Source organism: Diorhabda sublineata, chromosome 2 (assembly GCF_026230105.1).
Source record: "Diorhabda sublineata isolate icDioSubl1.1 chromosome 2, icDioSubl1.1, whole genome shotgun sequence".
NCBI classification, from domain to species: Eukaryota; Metazoa; Arthropoda; class Insecta; order Coleoptera; family Chrysomelidae; genus Diorhabda; species Diorhabda sublineata.
Window position 1 is genome coordinate 38,255,901 of NC_079475.1, and position 21,277 is coordinate 38,277,177.

The 21,277-nt window shown below is 32.2% G+C and overlaps 1 protein-coding gene across 15 annotated transcripts in view; it reads left to right on the forward strand.

The window, feature by feature from the left end:
• LOC130440507 (cAMP-specific 3',5'-cyclic phosphodiesterase) overlaps positions 1-21,277 on the forward strand; it is a 266,092-nt gene that overhangs the window by 47,663 nt on the left and 197,152 nt on the right. For 9 of the 15 annotated variants that reach the window (XM_056773721.1, XM_056773722.1, XM_056773714.1 and 6 more), the window contains one exon: positions 2,301-2,525. In XM_056773721.1, coding sequence (XP_056629699.1) covers positions 2,437-2,525 — 89 coding nt within the window. In that variant the 5' untranslated portion in view covers positions 2,301-2,436. Of the gene's footprint in view, positions 1-2,300; positions 2,526-15,407; positions 15,868-18,607; positions 18,939-21,277 lie in introns of those variants that run through there. The other 6 variants (XM_056773716.1, XM_056773705.1, XM_056773703.1 and 3 more) reach the window with 6 other exon arrangements.

Below are 21,277 nucleotides of genomic sequence, written 5' to 3' on the forward strand. Positions count from 1 at the left end.
ACGTCTCCATAACTGGTTATGTCAACTTCAAGGTGCTTGTACTTCATTCTCCGTTATATTATTTTATCTTCTAGTTCTAATTTTTTTAGTCGAGATAATCATATACCGTTTTCCTTTCAGATTAAAGATATCTAAAAATCTTCGAAGATCATCTTCATTATCTGCACATATCATGGCGTCATCGGTATAGCACGGGATTTTGATTTCTCTGTCATAGGCTTTTGTAAGGTCTATGAAGCAAAGGAATGCTGGTTTATTATATTCTTTGGATTCCTCAACTAGTTGTCGTAGAATAAATACTGCAACTATGTAGGCTCTTGCTGATCTGAATCCTTGCTGATTGTCTTCTAGTGTTATGATCGAATTTATTTTGTATAAGTTTCAATGTTGCATCTAGCCAACTACTGATTATTTCCTTTTTTAAACATGACTATAATTATACTGGTGTCTTCTGTGAGATGTTGGTCACCGTACTTTAGTAGTTCATTATGGACTCTATTCTATACTTTTCTTTTCTGTTTTTTCAGGTCTTCAGGGCTTTGTCGACTTCTTGAAGGGTGTTATTTCTTTCCACTGTTGTCTTAGTATCCTACTTATTTGTTTTTGGGCGCTGTAGAAGACTCCCATCAATTTTTTCGCTTTTCATCTGCCTAACTAGTGAGTTAATCCCATTCCTAATCAATTTGTATCTGTTGTAAGCTTCTGATGTTTGTTACGTTCTATTCGCTAAGAAATCTTTTCGTTTTTGCTAAAATTTGCGATTCCTTCCTTGGTGACATTTGAATTTTCGACAATACAAGATTTTCTTTATCTTTTCCTCGTGTGAATCATCTTCGTCTATATCCGAGACTTTGATCTATTTATCTCTTTTCTGGGGAAAGACTGCTAGCTTGGCACATCAACCCTCCCATTTTTGCCGAGCTTGGGACCGGCAACATTAGCATTAGGCTACTCAGTCCACCCACCGCCTAACCTAACCCGATATGACATAAAACACTGAACCATCATCAAATGGCAACACAGTTCTTGTCAACGTCACCAATATGACCACTTCCGGTCGATATCTGTTTTTACCTTGTTCCAAGCAACTTCAACGGAGTGGAGTTTTGAAACTGACTTCACTGAAGAATGTTGTTGTATATTGAGTATCTGATTGTCTCCCTTCAGATGGTAGTATAGAATTAGTTATTACGTCAAACACACTACGTGGACATACGTAATAATCGTATGAGAATTTTTTTATGTCACACACCCTGTACATATTTAGGACAGTACAGCTAAACAAGAGCATTGAGTAAGATAAAACTTGCCCCGAGCTGTTATATATTAAAAATGATTAAAAATAAAACGTTTATATGTTAACAATAGCATAAATTTTTTCGTTTCAAATATAATACTCCTTGTATTAACTTTTGATATACCCTCGTAGCTATCAATATTACAACATAGTTCTAAAAAACGCCAATAACAGGCCGCGCCAATTTTTAACGTTTACTTTGTCTATTGTAGCTTATCTATGTGCTCGATCATATTTACGTTCCCGCTAAAATCCTGACTCAGCACCTGACATCACGTCCAATGTGTTTACATTAATTATTAAACGTGTTAGCTCCTCAGAATAGATTTTAATTTTATACTCTACAAGAATAAATCTGAAATACAATATTCCGTTATCGAATTACAGATTATTAGAAAAGAAAATGTCAACCACGCGTGTTTGTTCAGTCTAACCATAAATGTGATTAAAAGTATAGCTCCCTTTATTGATTAGAGATTAATTAACTATTCTGTAAACAATGTTTTTTCTATATCAAATTATTAATAAATTATGTTTGATACTATTAAAGATCGTGTATGAATGGAATACGTGGTTGGAATTTTAAACAAATAATCAAATAATTGTGCCGAGGGATGTGGCTTTTACACTGTCCCGGAAATTGTAGTGGTTATTGGCAACATACCTGCTTGCACGTGAAATTTTAATATCACACACGAAACAAACACTGAGGTATATCAAACGCTACAACGAAATTTAGCAAACAATGATAAAAAAAATGATTTTTTTTTTCATCAAATATGTAAGAAAATTTGTAATTCAGTATTTATTCGCTTGGCTTGAATGTAAAACGAACTGATATTAACAAAGATATCTCTCCGAAAACGAACTTCTTTCACTATAACTAACGATACAAGAAAAAGCTCTCGTTCATTCTATTCACCAGCCATTTCTCACCTTCTTTTCTACTTCGAAAATAACCTATACTATTTACCAATATTGTCGTTTTTTTCTTTTCAATTAGGAGATTGACAACTAAAAGGACAAATGTTCAATCCACATCGCCAACGTATTCGATAATAAGCGGCCGAAAAGGACAAAGGACAAGATATTCGGAGGGATCGGCAGGTCTGCCGACGACACCATCTATCGGCGGCAAGATGCAGGCAGAACAAGGCACCATCGCCGATCTACAGAAACATCATAACAGATATCTTAGGAATAGGAGGCACACGCTGGCTAATGTTCGGTAAGTTGTAATATATAGTGACAATAAAGTTTTTTTAACTATATTAGTTATTAATGAGGTTTATTTATTTGTATCCTTTGACTTATAATTCGATAATACTTAGGAATGAACGATATACATAACATGCATTTAAAACACTCGATGTATAGTACCTATACTTAGAATTAATTTTTATTTTTTGTCAAGATTTCAAAATCGAGTATACATCGATATTTTTTTATTTAATACATAGAAACTTGTTAACTTGATACCTATAAAACATCAAAAATCAATTAACCTCAGTTTTCAAGTTACATATTCTTATTCAGAATCTGGCATTAAATCAAGAAAATTGAAAGATTGTTATCTAAGATTTGTAAAGATAACAGGCTTTCTCATTATGAAGGCAGCTGCTCCTCGGACAATAAATATAAGGTTGTTTCAGAAACTTTTAAAAAGAAATTGTGTACGATACAAAACATAACCTTGATAACATCTATTTGGTCTGATACGTTAAATATAAAAAGTTTAATAGATTTCAGTTACTTTCGGCGTATACAAACTTTCTGAAAGATATACGTCACGTCATATGATCGTTCAGTTCAGTTTTCCGTCCGTCTTATTTGAATATGCAGTGTTAAAAAATTTTAAATGAGTCGTCGCTTTATTTAAAATTTACATTCATGCGATAATATCGCCTCCCTAACGTAAAGAATTTGATGGCACAGAGATGGTTCTCCTTTCCTCTACCCTCCATAAAAAAACCTTACAATCGATGTAAGGAAAACATCGATGAACAGTATCCATAACTGATAATATCTACTTGACGTTTAGAATTATTCTTTCGAGAATGTTCCTGTCACGTGTCGTCAGTTAATAAATCGTCATTGGTTGAAAAGACTCAAACTCCCTTATGATACTACAAATTTAGTGACCTTTGGTCTTAAGATATTCATAGACCAAATAAATTATACGTTTACCTTATACCTATTTACTAATAATCAATAAATTAATTATGAAAGAACGGGTTTAAAAAAAATGATGGACTACGCGCATATATTAAGACTAAAAATGCATATTATTTAGTATATTAAAAGATTTCAATTTATTTATATTGTATATTATTCTAACAAGAAAAATTTTCTATAATTTATGACGAGGTGGCACAACTGATAAGCTACCCCACAACGATCAACATGAAACTATATACATAGACTATTGATACAACGAAAAATCGATTAATCATATCTATTTTCTGTGGAAACATTTGCTTCCGGAGATACCGGAAGTGGCCATTATCTCAGTAAGTCTAACAGATATCGAACAATGGATAACTTTGTTCGATAGATCTCATCAAAATCTATCTGTGTGTGATGATTGACGCATGCGCAGAAGAGTTTCTGTGGAAAAAGTATATAATAGGTAATTTTTGAAAAGTTAGGTTAGGTTAGGTTGTGTTAGAGACTGAAATAAAGGTAAACAAAAACAATTTTCTTCAATCAAATATTTTAATTGGGGTTAAATCTATAACTTTTACATTTTAAAATCTTTTTTGATTTCTTCTATTAATGAAATGAATGGCTCTCGTTGCCATGTATATTCTATGATTTGATAATGATTTAGTCATTTCGACTCCAATTTTTTATTAATTCTATAATATTGTTAAATATTACATTTACATCTTCCCCATTGCAAGTAGCGCCAATGTGGTTCCATCCCTTGGGTCGAGTGCTTTTAATTTCGTTGAAGTAACAGGCGTTCTTATTGAAATTCTAGGTCAGCAAATATGATTCTAAAAATAGACTTGGGTAATTGTTGAAATTTTCATTATTTAAAGTATGTCTGTTTATGCGTTTTGTTAGATACACGCGACATCTAGGCGTGTTACAAATAACGTTAGGAATGTTTAATGAGTACGTATCAACAGGTAAGGAATATTAAGGACGTTATTAAAGCAACCTAAAGCTGTTTATGAACGTAAAACGGAACATAAACGAATAAGAGTTGTAAAAAAATTGACTATCAATAACAGAAAATAGAAAAAAATATATTTAACCTAAGGTTACATCAAATATCAACGGCACCGTTCTATTAGAGCAACTTAGAACGATCAATTCTGTTTCAAGTGTTCGAACCAATCGCAAAGAACGAATCATTCTCCACCACGACACACTATCAGTTCAAACAAGAACGTTTTTGAACTGTCAAACCATCGAATTGATGGGTCATTTGCCGAACAGTCCTCGTTTGGCTTCCATCAAAAATAAATTGTGAGGTTAATAATTTTTTTTAATCAAATGTGACACTTTAAGTCACTCCTTGACATTAGGAAACGTCATATTTTTCTGAAAAGTAGTTAATAGTATTTCAAGATTTATAAACATTGAAATTAACATTATTAAAGACAGGTATTTAAAAGAAATCCATTTTCTGGGTTAATATTCTTTTGAACTTCTTGTCTAATATTAATTTCATTTGAATCAGTGAGATCTTCATGTATGGGTTTGTCCCAGAATGTTTTCTGAAATTTTATTTTCTAATGCTAACTCTCAACATAGCTTTCGACTACACTGTTGGGTTTGTACTCACCGTGTTGCTTTATTTTAAGAATGTCCACTGCTAAGTCCACTAGGAGAGACGCTGGCATCTTGGTATTGTCATAAACCTTCTATTATTCTAGTAACCTTGTTAGCGAATAACGTGTGTTTTGTTTTCTGGAATTTTATTTTTAAAAAAAGTCTACTTCTCGTTGGAACGTCAGTTTAGGCTTCCTACAGGTTCCCTAGTAAGTATCCTGCTAACCGTCTCTTCAGCCAAGCCAAAAGCATAGAATCTTCTTCTTCATATCGAAATTTTTGTGCACTGTGAGTTCAGATCTCAACATTGAATATATTGTCCACACATTTGACGCTTCTATTGTTTTTAAATTTTCAAAATAAGTAGGTAGTACCTTTTTGGTTGATATTCTATATATATAAATTTCAAATCGCACCATTTTTCAATTTTTTAGTAGACCTTTAGTATTTCTTGATTCGCCATCTGAAGACATTTCAGGTAATTACTTCTGACCTGTTTTGACTTATTTTGAAAAATAGTTGTTTAGTTCCATAGTAATAATACTCCACCATTTGATTAGACATTTATATTTTATTGTTTTTATATGTCTATCTTGAACCTTAAGTACCAACCCCCGTATTTATACCCTTATATCGGTAATTGTTAGATTTTAATAAATACAATGATTTAATTATTAACTTTTGGTATTATAATACATTCAAACTCATTTCAATATAAAATTGCTCAAGTTAAAATCCCAAAATCTACCGAGATTTACTTTTGTAATTCAAAAACTTCACAAACAATGATATCTAATTAGAAACTCGGTTGGGAATTACGAAGAACTATATTTAAATTAAAATTAACGTCAACAAACAAAAATACAGTTTCGTGCAACAAAAAAATTATATGCTGTGAATAAAGTAGAACTTTAAATTATCAACATATACAATGTAAACTCTCAAAAAGATATTTTACAATTTAAATTTGGGTCGATTGAATTTGCAACATATAAACCTTGATGATTAGAATTCTAGCAATTTCGTGAGAGAAAATAAAAATTCAATTTTGTACACTCGACATTGGTACAAGAAACTCGTTTAGAATTGTGTCGAGAATATCTGGTGATATAAATTTGGAAGTTGGAAGTAGCGAGAAATAATAAAATCTCGACTTACTCAAATTCAAAATAACATTTTAATACCAATCACCAAGTGCTAAAATAGTTTTTTGCAATAAAAATACTCTAATGATTCTAAAAACCTGTGAATATCGATGAAACACGTACATGCAATCTTGAATCAATGAGTTCGTTAACTAAATGAACAGTAGTCACTTGAAGCATCTGAAAGCACCAAAAATACAAACATCAATTGCAAAAGATTATGACATCCTTTGTTTTCATTCACCGACTACCTTAACAAACTTTGAGCTGTCGACAATGCATGTTACATATTATCAGATTTGACAGTCATAATTACAGATACGTTCTTTTTATATCTACAAATACGTTCTTTTGATATTGATAATTATAAATACGTTCTTTTTACATCTGAACATACATTCTTTTAACATGTATAGCTACAGATATGTTTTGAAAAAATGTATATTTACAGATACGTTTATTTGACATTTATTACTATACATACGTTCTTTATTTATATTTATATCTGTAGATAGGTTTTGTTTTATATCTTTATCTCCAGATCCGTTCTTTTGACACTCATAACTTCAAATACGTTCTTTTTACATCTATATATGCAAATAGATTCTTTTGACATTACATTTACAACTACAAATAATGTTTCTTAAAATGTATATTTATAGATACGTTCTTTTGACATTGTTAATAACAGATACGCTCTTTTTTATATCTGCATCTGCAAATACGTTCTTTTGATATTACATTTATAACTACAGATACTTTCCCCTGAGATCTATGTTTACAAGTACGTTCTTTTGACATTCATAATTACACATACGTTCTATATCTATAGATACGTTTGGTTTTATATCTATATCTTCACAACCGTTGTTTTGACACAACTTCAAATACCTTCTTTTTACATCTACTTCTGCAAATACGTTCTTTTGATATTTATAATTACAGATACGTTCTTTTTACATCTGCAGATACAATATTTTAACATGTATAACTACAGATACGTTCTGAAAAAATGTACATTTACAGATACGTTTATTTGACATTTATAACTAAACATACATTCTTTATTTATATCTGTAAATCTGTAGATAGGTTTTGTTTTATATCTATATCTACAAATAGGCGGTGTTTTACATCTTTATCTCCAGATCCGTTCTTTTGACACTCATAACTTCAAATACGTTCTGTTTACATCTATATATGCAAATAGATTCTTTTGACATTACATTTACAACTACAAATATTGTCTCTTAAAATGTATATATATAGATACGTTCTTTTGACATTGATAATGACAGATACGTTCTTTTTTATATCTGCATCTGCAAATACGTTCTTTTGACATAACATTTATAACTACAGATACAATCTCTTAAAATATTTATTTAAAGATTCGTTGTTGTGATATTGATAACTACAGATTCGTTCTAATAAAATGCATATTTAAAGATACGATTTTTTGACATTTTTTTGTACGTTCTATTTAATATCTGTATTTACAGATACGTTCTGTTTTATATCTATATTTACAGATAGTCCTGTATTAACTTCAGATACGTTATTTTTACATCTATCTTTATGTATAACTACACGTTTTTTTGACGTAAAAACAGATAAGTTCTCTTACAATTACAGAAACGTTCGTTTGACATTGATAAGTACAGATACTTTATGTTTTATATTTATATGTGTAGATACGTTCTTTTGTCATTTATAATTACAGATACGTTCTGTTTACATGTATATTTATAAATACGTTCTTTTGACATACCCGATAAATTCGTAATCAGATAAAACATTAATATTCAATATGATTATAAGAAAAAGTAAGCTAATATTCTAAATAATCCAACTTGTGTTTTAAATTACTAGATATTAATCATTTCAAGTAATAATTGAGATGGTGCTAATTATAAAATACATTTTTCCAATAAATCACTGTTACAGAAACCAGATGGCGTTTTATCTTTATAGTCATATGTTATAATTATACTGACGAACACTTTTGTGTTCTTACGTAAGTATACTGTTTGGTGAGTATTGTATAAAACTTCCCGACACGATATTTATAATACAAGTTCTTTTCGAATACTTCACATATTATCATAAATAATTTTATAATGGAAATTTGTTTGGAATATAAAGATAGAATAGGCATGTGAAAAATCCGTTTCTAAAAACTTTCTGTGTGAAAAAAGTTATTTAATTATAAAACTTTTCTGAACAAATGATAAATAATACCGAAACTTTTTCGTATTACAATAATCTCTAATTTGAAGAAGAAAACAACAAGAAAAAGTTGTTACTGTGAGATTTAGGTGTTTTCAGGATTTGTTTGTTTTGTTTTGACACTCCAATCGCAAGTAAATGGCAAGTCCACAGTCCAACAATATGAAGCCCGTCCCTCTAAGCATCCACTCCCAAATAAATCAACGAATTGATGCGAAAAAATACATTTCAACACCCCCTGTCACTTCGACAAGTCCTCATCCTCATTAGAGTCGCAGTTTCGCGCGTAGACTCCTTCTTCTGCCATGAGTTTTATGACAGATTCTGGAGGTCTTCTGTTAAGAGTTAGTCCTTGTCTTCTTGGTTGTCTGGACATCTTAATGTGTGTTTTTTCGCTGTCTCGGGTAAAACATTAACAACCTTTTTCGGCAAAAAAAGATCTGATCCGAATGGTTCTCCGCACCTACCAGCCATCAAACGTCAAACTATACACATCTACCTGTTCAAGCAATCACGCAATTGCGACAAGGCCAGACTCAGATAGAAGTGACCAGTGCGCTGAACATGACTCAGTGTACAGTTGTTACAAAGAAACTGTTAACTTTCATCGGCTCCTCCATGGTATTCAAGTCCAACAATAGCTCAGAGACACGCGAGAAGAGGTTGTGAGTGGCTGGGAAGTCAGAAGATTAAAGACATCTAGCATTGACCCAAAAAGGGCAACTACTAGCCCCAAAATATCCTCCGAGCAGCCTATCTACGGCTTCTCAGAGAACAATTTAATAGGTCTGGCGATCAAAAGGGCTCCGTTTATTCATACTGCAGGTTCCATATTCACAGGATGTCGAAATTGGCTTTATGGATTGGTTCGGACTAGAAATCGTGCACCAGATACGAATTTAAGTTAGTCCTTTCATCGTTTTAGTTTGATATTTTTTCTTTAATAAAAAATTATTTTAATAACATAGATCACTTGGATTAAAAAGAAAAATGAGCCCATTTTTTATTGAACTAGACTCAATTTGCTAATCAATAAAGTCACGCATAAAATAAAGTGTCGCAAAACGACAAAATTTCCCTAGACAGGTAAACTTTTCATTTTATTTGCGACCTTCTACGTGAACGTCGGTAGCCATAAATAACAAATCTAAAAATAAAATGTACGCGAATCAAAATTATACATCTAATTTTTTTTTTTATTTATTCAAGTTTTGTTCTCGTTTGTTGAATACTAACCGTATTATTTGATGGTATTATCTTGGGGTGGTGGTCGTGTAAAATACCAATTAACGGCTTTGTCAATAAAAACCATATTTAATTAAATATAGGGCGAATTTTCTTTTAGACGGCCATAATTCACGAAGTTAATTAGGAAATTTGACTAATTGAAGCGACAATATACGGTGTGTGACAAAAGTAATTAAGCTGGCAACGCCGAGGCGATTGGGCTAGCCCAAAATCGCTGTAGCGACTCGGCAATTAAGCTACGTCATTAGCGCCGATCCCCTGGCTACTCCAGAAAACATCAAATTAGTGGAGAAAACAAATGGTTTTGCTTCGCGGCCTCCTCCAGTTCTCTAAGTCCATTTTCAATGGATTTGTTCGTATTAATTTAGATTTGGGTAGAAATAGAAAAGATCCGGAAAGTATATAGAACAGTTTGTCAGGCCGAACTTCACTAGAATCCTTTCAAAAAAGAATGATTCATCGCATTGTCTTGGTGAAGAATCTACGACTTTTGTAGTAGTACTAGTTCTTGACCAGCTAAGCTTTTTATCTTCTTGGTATTTGTTATTGCACTTTGTTACTTTATACAGGGTGAATACGGAAGATGGACGACTTTTAATGAAATAATACTGAAGTAATTTTGAAATTACAACCAATTCATGTGCCTTTTGCTTTTCAAACCACATTTTAGTTATTTGTGTGTCGTTTTGGATGCAAAGATCACGTTTTTTCTTGAAATCCCCCAACGCGGGGTACAAAAAGCAGCGCACGGATACGTTGGAAGATCTGGAAGACCAAGTAACTTTGCCAAAATCTGAGATAACCTATCTGGTAATGTTCTTAGATTAAGTAAACGAATGTATAGAGACGAAGTAACAACAAATGTATTCTTTAAACAAAATTTATTTAGCTGATCAACCTGGGTTTCTAGCTACCGCTTCCCTTATCTTTCCAACACTTTCTGGTGTCGTGATATTGTCATAGATTCATTTGAAGTGTTCAAGAGCCGCTATTTATTTGAAAATCCAGTAACCTCTTACCAATATACACTTAGATCAAAAACAACCCTTTAATTTCTATTACCAGGTTCATATTTTTCTTAGTATAACAAAATGATCTAATCTTTGCAACGATATTTTCGATTTTTATTGTATCTTAACCATTTTTTGTTCTTTGTTCACTTTTCTACCCATTTTGGAACAAATACTTTTATGTTTGTTTTTTCTAGTTTAATTGGAAGTTTGATTATCTCTAGTTCATTATACATAACGATTTTCTCAGCATCACGAACTCCTCTTCTCGAACGGGGTCATCCGCATACATTTCCCTGCTCCGAATGGGTCTATTTGACGTCACATCATTACACATTCCCTTTGCAGACGTCTTGTTATACCAGTACAGTTTTCTTAGACCCACTTCATATTCCTCCCCATACCCAACTGCTTGTTATTGCGATTTTATTTTATTATTAATGTGTGAAACCGCGCTCCAAAAAAATTTAATGACGTCAGTATGTCTAGAATAATTTCAGTGGAAAGACATTGATCCTAATCTATCGCATATCAGTGATACATTTTTATAAGGAGGAAGTGATATGGTACAGGAACGGATATCCAAATATTTGGGTCCACATATATCAAAATAAAAGATGAACAGTAGTTAACGATGGTTCAAAAGTCCATCTTCTTGTTGTAACAAACGAAAAAAAACTAAGACACACTTCGGCATGTTCCGTTTAAACAGGCAAGAAACACGACCACCGGTGACCAGAAGATGTAAATCACGTCATTAGTGAGGGCTTCGAAGTGACACGTGTAAGGTTCAAACACTTGGACAAGCTTTACGATTTGCCAGTGACTGTAAACATCACCTACTGTCATAACTAAGGATGTGAAGACAAAAAATTTATAATTTGTAGTCAGCTGAGCAAGTAGGCGTTGACTGAGAATGTTATTCATCGTTTCTCGTAATTCGACAGCTGTCAAACGTCTCTTAGTTTGGAATTTTTGGAACCGTTGTTTGGAACACTCACCATCACGATGTGAAGACAACAAATTTATAATTTGTAGTCAGCTGAGCAAGTAGGCGTTGACTGAGAATGTTATTCATCGTTTCTCGTAATTCGACAGCTGTCAAACGTCTCTTAGTTTGGAATTTTTGGAACCGTTGGTTGGAACACTCACCATCACGATGTGAAGACAACAAATTCATAATTTGTAGTCAGCTGAGCAAGTAGGCATTGACTGAGAATGTTATTCATCGTTTCTCGTAATTCGACAGCTGTCAAACGTCTCTTAGTTTGGAATTTTTGGAACCGTTGTTTGGAACACTCACCATCACGATGTGAAGACAACAAATTTATAATTTGTAGTCAGCTGAGCAAGTAGGCGTTGACTGAGAATGTTATTCATCGTTTCTCGTAATTCGACAGCTGTCAAACGTCTCTTAGTTTGGAATTTTTGGAACCGTTGGTTGGAACACTCACCATCACGATGTGAAGACAACAAATTCATAATTTGTAGTCAGCTGAGCAAGTAGGCATTGACTGAGAATGTTATTCATCGTTTCTCGTAATTCGACAGCTGTCAAACGTCTCTTAGTTTGGAATTTTTGGAACCGTTGGTTGGAACACTCACCATCACGATGTGAAGACAACAAATTCATAATTTGTAGTCAGCTGAGCAAGTAGGCATTGACTGAGAATGTTATTCATCGTTTCTCGTAATTCGACAGCTGTCAAACGTCTCTAAGTTGGAATTTTTGGAACCGTTGGTTGGAACACTCACCATTACACTATCGGATGCGCGTTTCGATAACCCAGTTATCGTATTAGATTGAAGGTAAACTGTTTACCTTTTGTCCTTCGAAATTTTACTAGGTCAAATAATGATTGACACGGAAGTGAAAATAAAAATCCACAATATGCGAGTTAAGAAAGAATGACGAAGACGTATGCGAAATGACAAAACAAAAGCCAATAATGAGAAAATTTAATAGAATAGAGAAAAATTAGTATGGATATATCGTCAGGATGGAAAGTAATGAAACACCTTATTATCTTTAACATTATTCACATTCTTTTTAACCAATATTCTGATTGATAACTAACTTTACTTTTCAACTTTGGAACATCGTTTCACTTGAATAAATTTATCTGTATACGTTGAAATATTTTAAAGCATCTATGGGTTCTTGATAATTGAATTTTTCACCATCAAAAACAACGTATTGAATGTAATTGTGTTAATTTATTTTGATAATTGGCATTAACTTAACCTTCAATTGATAGCTGACTAATTTCATCTTTAGTTTGTTAGATTTTGGTTATTTTTCATAATTTATCAAATTCAAGGGGATACAATCAAAATATAAATAGGAAGTGAGTAACCAATTGCTTAGTTTTATTAGAAACCAGTGTAATAGTGGCATTATGTTCCTGTTTGTTTGTGGAATCGAGTTTATTTTGTTTTTGAATATGTGCCAAATCGTGGTTTTCGTCACATGTATATGTGAGGCGGAAAAAATTGTGAATACCTATTAAAAATTTATTTTGAACACTTTATTACGAATAAATGACTAACTTTCAGCTCGAAAAATATTTTCCTATGCTATTATGGAATTATGAAAGAAATTGTTTTACTAAAACAGCTGTAACAAAAAATTCTAATCGTTACTAGATTTTGACAGTTTTATTTTGCAAATACACTACATCAAAATTTTGTATTCGGCATATCAGAGATGTAAAAATCAAAATGAAAAATTTTTTAAATAATATATTTAATAAACCGCAGCCAAATGACTTTTTAAAAATGGGAATACAATCTTAAATAAATCGTTACGTCTCTGTCCTATTCCCTCAATTACTCCCATTCAGCACCTATCGATGCAAATATATTCAAATTGAAATGGAATAAAAAGTAGGCGAAGATTCCATCTTCTTTATCATTCGGATTCAGTTATCCAGATGAATCGGATGCTAATTCCGATTGCTAACCCATAAAAAAGTGAGTGTATTCTCAACCTTCGCGCAGGGGTGATTTCGACAAAGATGTAGAGTTAGCAACAAGTGAAATCCATAAACAAACAAAGTACAAGGTCTTCTTGGATCAATATCTGAATATAAATGCGAATGCCATATTAGGAATTGAGACAGGGGAGATAATAATGAATTCGAAGTGGGCCACACACGTGCTTATTATTTGATTAAATTTTACGAATGAAAAATATTTACTACATATATTTATATATTTTCTTGATTAGGCCAAATGTGACTTAAACACTAGACAGATATGTGTACAGAAAAATAAGATTGTGAACCACTAAAAAATACATCCTGACAGACATCTATCTTTCCCGCCAACGCTTCATTTTCTAACAATTATTACTTCAATATGTTTGTTTGGTTAAGTTTTTGATGAGTAAAATCTCAATTTTTATCTAGTAATATACTAATTATCAAACAGTTTATGCAATTATGAGTTATTTCTAGTATTCAATTTGATCGTTGAAAATAAGTAAACAGTGTTTCATTTTATTACCAGTCAGCTGCTTTTCTGTCTGCACGTTCACAAAATTGATAGTTTTAGGCACTAATTAAAAACAAAGTTAATACCACAAAAATGTAGAAAAAGATGAGGAAACTTTTTTCTCAAGACTATTGTTCATTATTTACATAACGTATTCTAAAAAATCTCAAAGAAAAACATACTTCTGTTTAACACTTTACTAAATATTATGATTGATAACTAACCTTACTTTTCAACTTTGGAACATCCTTTCACTTAAATAAATTTATTTGTATACGTTGAGTGGGGCACACACACGCTTATTTGATTAAATTTTACGAACGAAGAATATTTACTACACTCTTTTGGAGATACAAATATTTTACATATAAGATAATATAATAATGTAGAAAAAGAAGAAGAAACATTTTTCTCACGACTAATGTTCATTATTTACATAACGTATTCTAAAAGATCTCAAATAAAAACATATTTCTGTTCAAGACTTTATAATTATCACTGTCCGATGAATCCATTACTAAGTATTAAGACTGATTTCCGTCATATAATTCAGTCCAAATTGCTTTTAAACGATTTTAATCGTCGCATCGCACGGCTTATTAGTCGTAAAGTCGTTTGAACGGTTTCAAATTATAAAAATGAATACGTCACACTTACGACCAATTACGCATCCCAGATGTAATTAATAGTTAATTTAACTATTGTTATTAAACGTTTCGTTTTATTGTCTTTTTCATAGGCGCTTAGATTCGTTCCTATGCGGAACTATTCGCTACTATCCGACATAAATGTTAATGAATAGAGATGGGATTTGATAACGTAGTATTAAAACCTTAAAACTTTGTAAGAATAAATAAATTTGATATAAGCATTCTAATTAAACATTAAATTATACTTTCTAATACAATAACAAACAATAGCTAAAAGAACTTCATATATTCTAAATTTAATAAATACGTGACTAATTTTATTTTTATACTTAATATACATACATTTAAATACATACGCAAATTCAAAGAATAATTGATTATTAAACTAATTTTAGTCAAATAAATATACTTGTTTCAATGCACTATCAATTAATCATATTTCTATCAAAGTTTTTAATAAAACTCTGATTGTCAAGTCTTGAAATTATTAATAAAATATGTATTTTTAAAAATGGTTTATTTCCACCTCTATAGTTGGTATAGAACGGACAATGTGTAAGGATTCAGTTCGCCACACCAGACTGTTTATAACACCAATCAGTATTTATTTTTTTTTGTTGTCAAATCAACCACGTGTACATGTTGACGGCGTGTAATTTTTTTTTATTTAACAAATTTCTCGTTATTATATTGTGTATATTCAATATTACCCAAACCGCGGTTGTGTATTTGGTTAGTGATAAAAGAAATAACAGTTTGGATTAGTTAGTTAAGTGAAGTTTCTTATCGCGCTATTATTTATCGAGTGTTCGACGATAAACTCGCTTCAATTTTTGTCATTCTACAACTAAATTATGTACATTTGATGGTATTAGGTATGCAATAGTGAAATAAACTAGTTTATGGGGTTCGGGTTTTTCAAAATTCATATTTTGACAGTTTCATGACTTTTCCCTATATAGTGGTTTTGTTGACAAGTGAGATAACGTTTAATGCTTCCAATTTTATTGGTACGTTACGTGCTGGTTTTTGAAATATGCATATATTATACAGGGAGGCTATAAAAGTATTTGTAACATAATGCCATGTGTCGAACATTACAAATTATGAAATTTATAACGTTGTATTTTGCTTAGATATTTTTCATTTTTTCTATTCATTGATAAAATATTGATTTTTCTCATTGTGCAGTCATTTTTTAGTAAATAAATCAATCAATTCAAATATCGTCACAAAATTTGTTATTTTTCATTTGGTTTTTGTTGATTTCAAACGTTCATTTTTTTCAATTATTCATGCCTTGAGCGTTGTTTACAATTCATAAACTCATATTTCATCATAGTCTATATTCTCATGACCTTCCTCTCTACATTTCTTTTAATTATTCTAAGTAATAGATACCTTTAACTTATCTGGTTATTTCAAAATGTTTTTATTTTTTCACGTAATCTATTATTTAAATATTTTTTACGCTTCAATTTAAACATGTAGTTTTGTAGTAGTATTTTCGATTATTTATAACACAGATGACGCTGCAAATACTACGTTTTTCAGTAGTACCAACATTCAAAGAGATCTGCAAAAATTTCATAGATAAAAGTTTTGTTTGTCAATTAACACTATTTTTTAAGTGTAAAAATGGTTTGAACAAACATAAATTGAAGTCAAAGGTAATCATTCCAATGGGAAAAGCGTTCGTAATAATCAATTTTCCATACACAAATGAAAAAAAAACTTTGCTTGTCCATCACGACAATATGGCCGACGTTTCAAGTCACATTACTCATAATGACCTATGATTCTATGAATTAATTGTGATTACAAATCGTAAAGTCGATTGGAAAATGAAATTGAACAGACTCAAATTATGTTACTTTTAATGCAAACGACCAAATGAGGTGACGACTACAGAAATGTTGGAAAAAATTCACAAAGCGGTACTCGATGAACGCCGACTGAGAGTGCGCGAGCTAGCAGACATAGTTAGCGTTGCAAAAAGTGCGATACATCGCATATAAATCGAAAATTTGGACATGAGAAAGCTCTACGCAAGATGGGTGCCGCGTTCGATCTCTAAGAAACAAAAACAGCATCGTGAATAGATTTCGAGTGTTTGAACCAAATTTTTGTGCCGATTCATAACCATGGATGAAGCGTGGGTCCAACACTTTACACCCGGAAACAAAAGAACAATCAAAACAATGGGCTGACGAGGCAGAACCAGCTCCAAAAAAGGCATAAACCGTTCCATTTGTAGGGAAGGCCATGGCGTCGGTTTTTTGAGATGCACGTGAGATAATTCTCATTGACTATCCCGAAAAAGAAAAAAACCATCAACGATGAGTATTTTGCGACGTTTGAGCAAAGAAATCAATCAAAAAAGACCGCATTTTACTGAGAAGAATGCACCAGCTCCCACATCCGTTATTACGATGGCCAAAATTAATGAATTAAAGTTTGAATTGCTACCTCATTCGCCAGATTTATTCCCCTAGGATTATTTTCTGTTTCCACACTATTATTTTGTTTCTCGATTGATATATCAAACTCCAAGTCTTTTTTTAAACTCGTTTTATCACGATAACACATAAATTCTTGAACTTTCCTCGTATTTACCAACCAAATGCAAATAATCTCTAAATCTGAACCCTGTCACCTTGAAAACTTGTTGAATTTTAATAAATTCTATTAAGTGGCCATATTTTACGAATAATAATTGTTTCTTAATGGAAATTGATAGAGTTGTACGTAACATAGATATTGTTTGTATAAATAAATTTGTTTAAATTAAATTAGGAACGATCGCGGTCGCATTAAAATGCAATAAACAAATTTATACTATTGGAAAAATACAACACATTTCAATTCAACCGAACATTGTAGAAGATATGATTTAAAAATAGTGTAGAGACGGATGTTAAGTATATAATTGTGGGAGGTGGAAGATATGATAAAAGTAAAAAATAACAAACGATTCTGCCGCTTTCAATAGCGTCCTATTATGCCCTCTTGCAGGTCATTTGGAATTTCCTCCTCAGGTTTCGCGACATCTGTTTAGGTACCAACTCTTGGCATGATTAGTTTCGCCTTGGATAAAGTCGAGTCTGGTAAAGTTCTGGTAAACAAATGCTTGCGTAATGTTGACAATTAACCGTTCGACATGTCCAGTTATTCCGAAAAAACCATCTGCTTCGAGCTCTAACAGCTTTTGTTCAATTTGGTTCGTCTTGAAAGAACCATACAGTCGGTTGTTGTTCATATGCTTAGATCCATGGTTCGTCGCTGGTTACGATCTTATAGACGCTTCAAAGTCACGATTTTGGACGACCTTCACGAAATTCATCCTGTAGTGAAGTGCGACTATGATTGAATTTGAGAAACCTGCGAAACACGGTGGTTCATCATCAAAAGTCATGGTATCTATAAACAACTCAAACAGCAGTCGTATGACATCACGTTCTGAGTACGTTCGCCATTAAAAATGTCAAACTTTATGACGGTAATGTCAGATTTGACGTATTCACTTCAGTGTTGCCATATCTCAAAACTTAAGCTGCAACCCTCGTATTTTGAATTATTCCAATTTCTTGATGAATTAAAAACTATAACTTAAGTATAATCTAAGTGTAATATTTCTTAAAAGTCGTATTAATAATCTATAAAAATCACTTTTTGTTGATATCTTTTTTAAACCAATGAAATATGTCAAATCTCTTGTCAACAAAACCGCAATAAAATACTAATCCTTAGCCAATACACAGATTTACTCGTAAAAATGTGACATATCAATAAAAACCACACGTGCAAACTTTCTATTGGCATAAATATTATAAAATGTGTTTCGCAAGTGAATAAAATGTCAAAAAAAAATTAATTGAAACTTTTAAGTGAAGTGATTTGATGCTGTGGCGCGTCGCTATTACAGCGATGCGCCCAGCCGAAAAAACTCAACTGCAATAATGAGTCGAAATTTAAAAGTACCCGAATTGAGGCTGGAGCCTCCTCCTCCCGATGAAAATCATCTTCTTGTACCGCAAACCCCTGGAGGGTATCCGTATCGAAGACACAGCTGGATCTGTAGGTGAGTCAAATAATATTATTTTCCCTATTTTATGGATCAAATAAGTTTCTTTACTCGATTTCTAGTCCTTACTTCATCAAGTTCATCCCATAAAGACTCCATAGGATTTAAATCCGGGCTACGCACTGGCCAATTCATAGCGGCAATGTAAATACTGCAGTAAGGAACCTGCAGTATGTGGACGGGCATTAGCCCGCATTAGAATGAAGTTTTAACTGATAAAACTTGCATAGGTAACGACGTGATCCTCTAAAATTTCTTATTTGTTTGAGTTCTCCGTTAATCCTCCCGCTTCACCGCCAGTTTCAATAAAAACCAAAAATGTAGACACAAATCATTCAGAAACCTCCTTCAAAAGCCACATTTCCTCTCATGCAACACTGGGCGAATCTTTTTCCATGAAAAGAGAAGGTTCAACTAACGGGTTCTTTGGAAGAAGGCCTTTTTGGCTGCTTAAGTCTTCCTCTGACTGTCCAGCCTCTTGTCGCGTTTCTCTGAGCTCTTGTTTGACTTGGATATGTATCAGTCAACACTCTCAATTGTGCACATTTTTCTTCCGGAATCGCGTCTTCGATAAAAGTTACCAGCCCACTGGTCACTTCTCGCAGACTCTGGATATGTTGTAATAGGGTGACCGCTTGAGTGCTTTATCACTTTTTGAGTCCATTTTCACGAAGTTGTTGTTAACGTTAACTGATAGGTGGTGAATCAAGTACGTAACATTTTATAAGCGTCAGTTACCCCCAATTAGGACTATTGTAAATAAAAAACGGTGATTATCGATCATATTGTTGGATTGTGAGAGCAAGAAACGTTTCAATATTTTAAATCATTTTGAAGTTGATGCCATTTTATTGAGAAAAACGCAAATTCGTGTTCAGTGTTTTTGTCAGCGATTAGGTTAGTATCTAGCAACTAGAGACTAACAGCTGTTTATAGAACCGTAAAAATTGCTTCTAGTAACAAAATATCATGAAAATAAATGTTAAAACAAGCCTATTTTATATAGAATTATATATAAGCATTAGATTGGTTGAATAATTCGTATAGAAACAATCTTCTTGTTCAATAGTTATGTTTCTGTTGATTCTAACCTCAATTTTTTGTATACTAGTTATTTTTTTTTTCATCTAAACGTCTGAAATTAATTGATACAAACCCTATAAAATGACTTGTTCCTTAGGTTCCTCAAGTGTTTTATAAAATATTTCTTGATAGCTCGGAAGCACATTAAAGTAGAAAGTTCAATGTTGTAGATTGTACTGCGCAATTTACGGCAAACTAATTGCTAATTTTCAATAATATCCATATTGGCTCGTGGTAATTATTGTGGTATTTTTATGTAAAGTTAGGGACATAAAAAATTAACGCCATTTTCAAATTATTAAATATATTATTTTAAACGAAAATTACGATTTAAATCTATTATTACAAGTTATGTTATCTGAATGTAATAAAACGAGGATACAAATTTATATTGTTGACATATTTACACGTGTACATTAGCTGATTGTGCAAGTTGAGTTGTGAGGGCGCTACATTTTTCACAATATGTCGGATACTGTTCTTCATTGTCACGTAGTTCGGTGCATGAAAGTTGTTTATATTTACGTTATTTACTTGCAATACACCTCGTATTATTTCACAAATAAAAAATAGAGGTTATCATCTTTATTAGATTCTTAATTTTAACAATCATGCCAAAACATTTAAAAAACCGGTGAAACAACTAACGTAGTTTGTAGACAAGGTCACTGAAAAAATATTTTGTGCTAAATACCATAACGAGAAATTAGATCAGGAACCGCGTAAATTTACAAAACACAAATTTTTTTGAATAAATGCTGTGTAAGCATTAACGGTGACGTCATTTGTAATTAATTTGCCGCTAAAATACTATACGAGAGCGTTACAAAACGCAGTTGCTATTACGTCGATTAATAATTTATTAAAACTGTTTTTTTATTAGTGTAAGAGATGTGAGAAATGTTTAATTCGAATAATTTTTTTTGTCTCAATATTATATGCCAAATATTACAAGCGATGTATCGAATTTGTCAACAATACTTTTAACACTAATCGGTGTCGCAGCTGTGAAACATTCGTAATAGAACAACGAACAACTCTACACTACACCGACCACAGCGTTGCCAATTTTAACACCAAGGGTTGGGAATGACAAATTAGTTGGTTGAAAGAAGAGGATAGGGTATTTGACAGCGGTGGAAAATACGTTTATTTTAAATTTTATTCATCGCTAATAGGATTTAAAAAACTGTTATCTCATTATATATTGAAAACGATAATATTTAATGAAAGAAATTTACTGAATAGTGAAT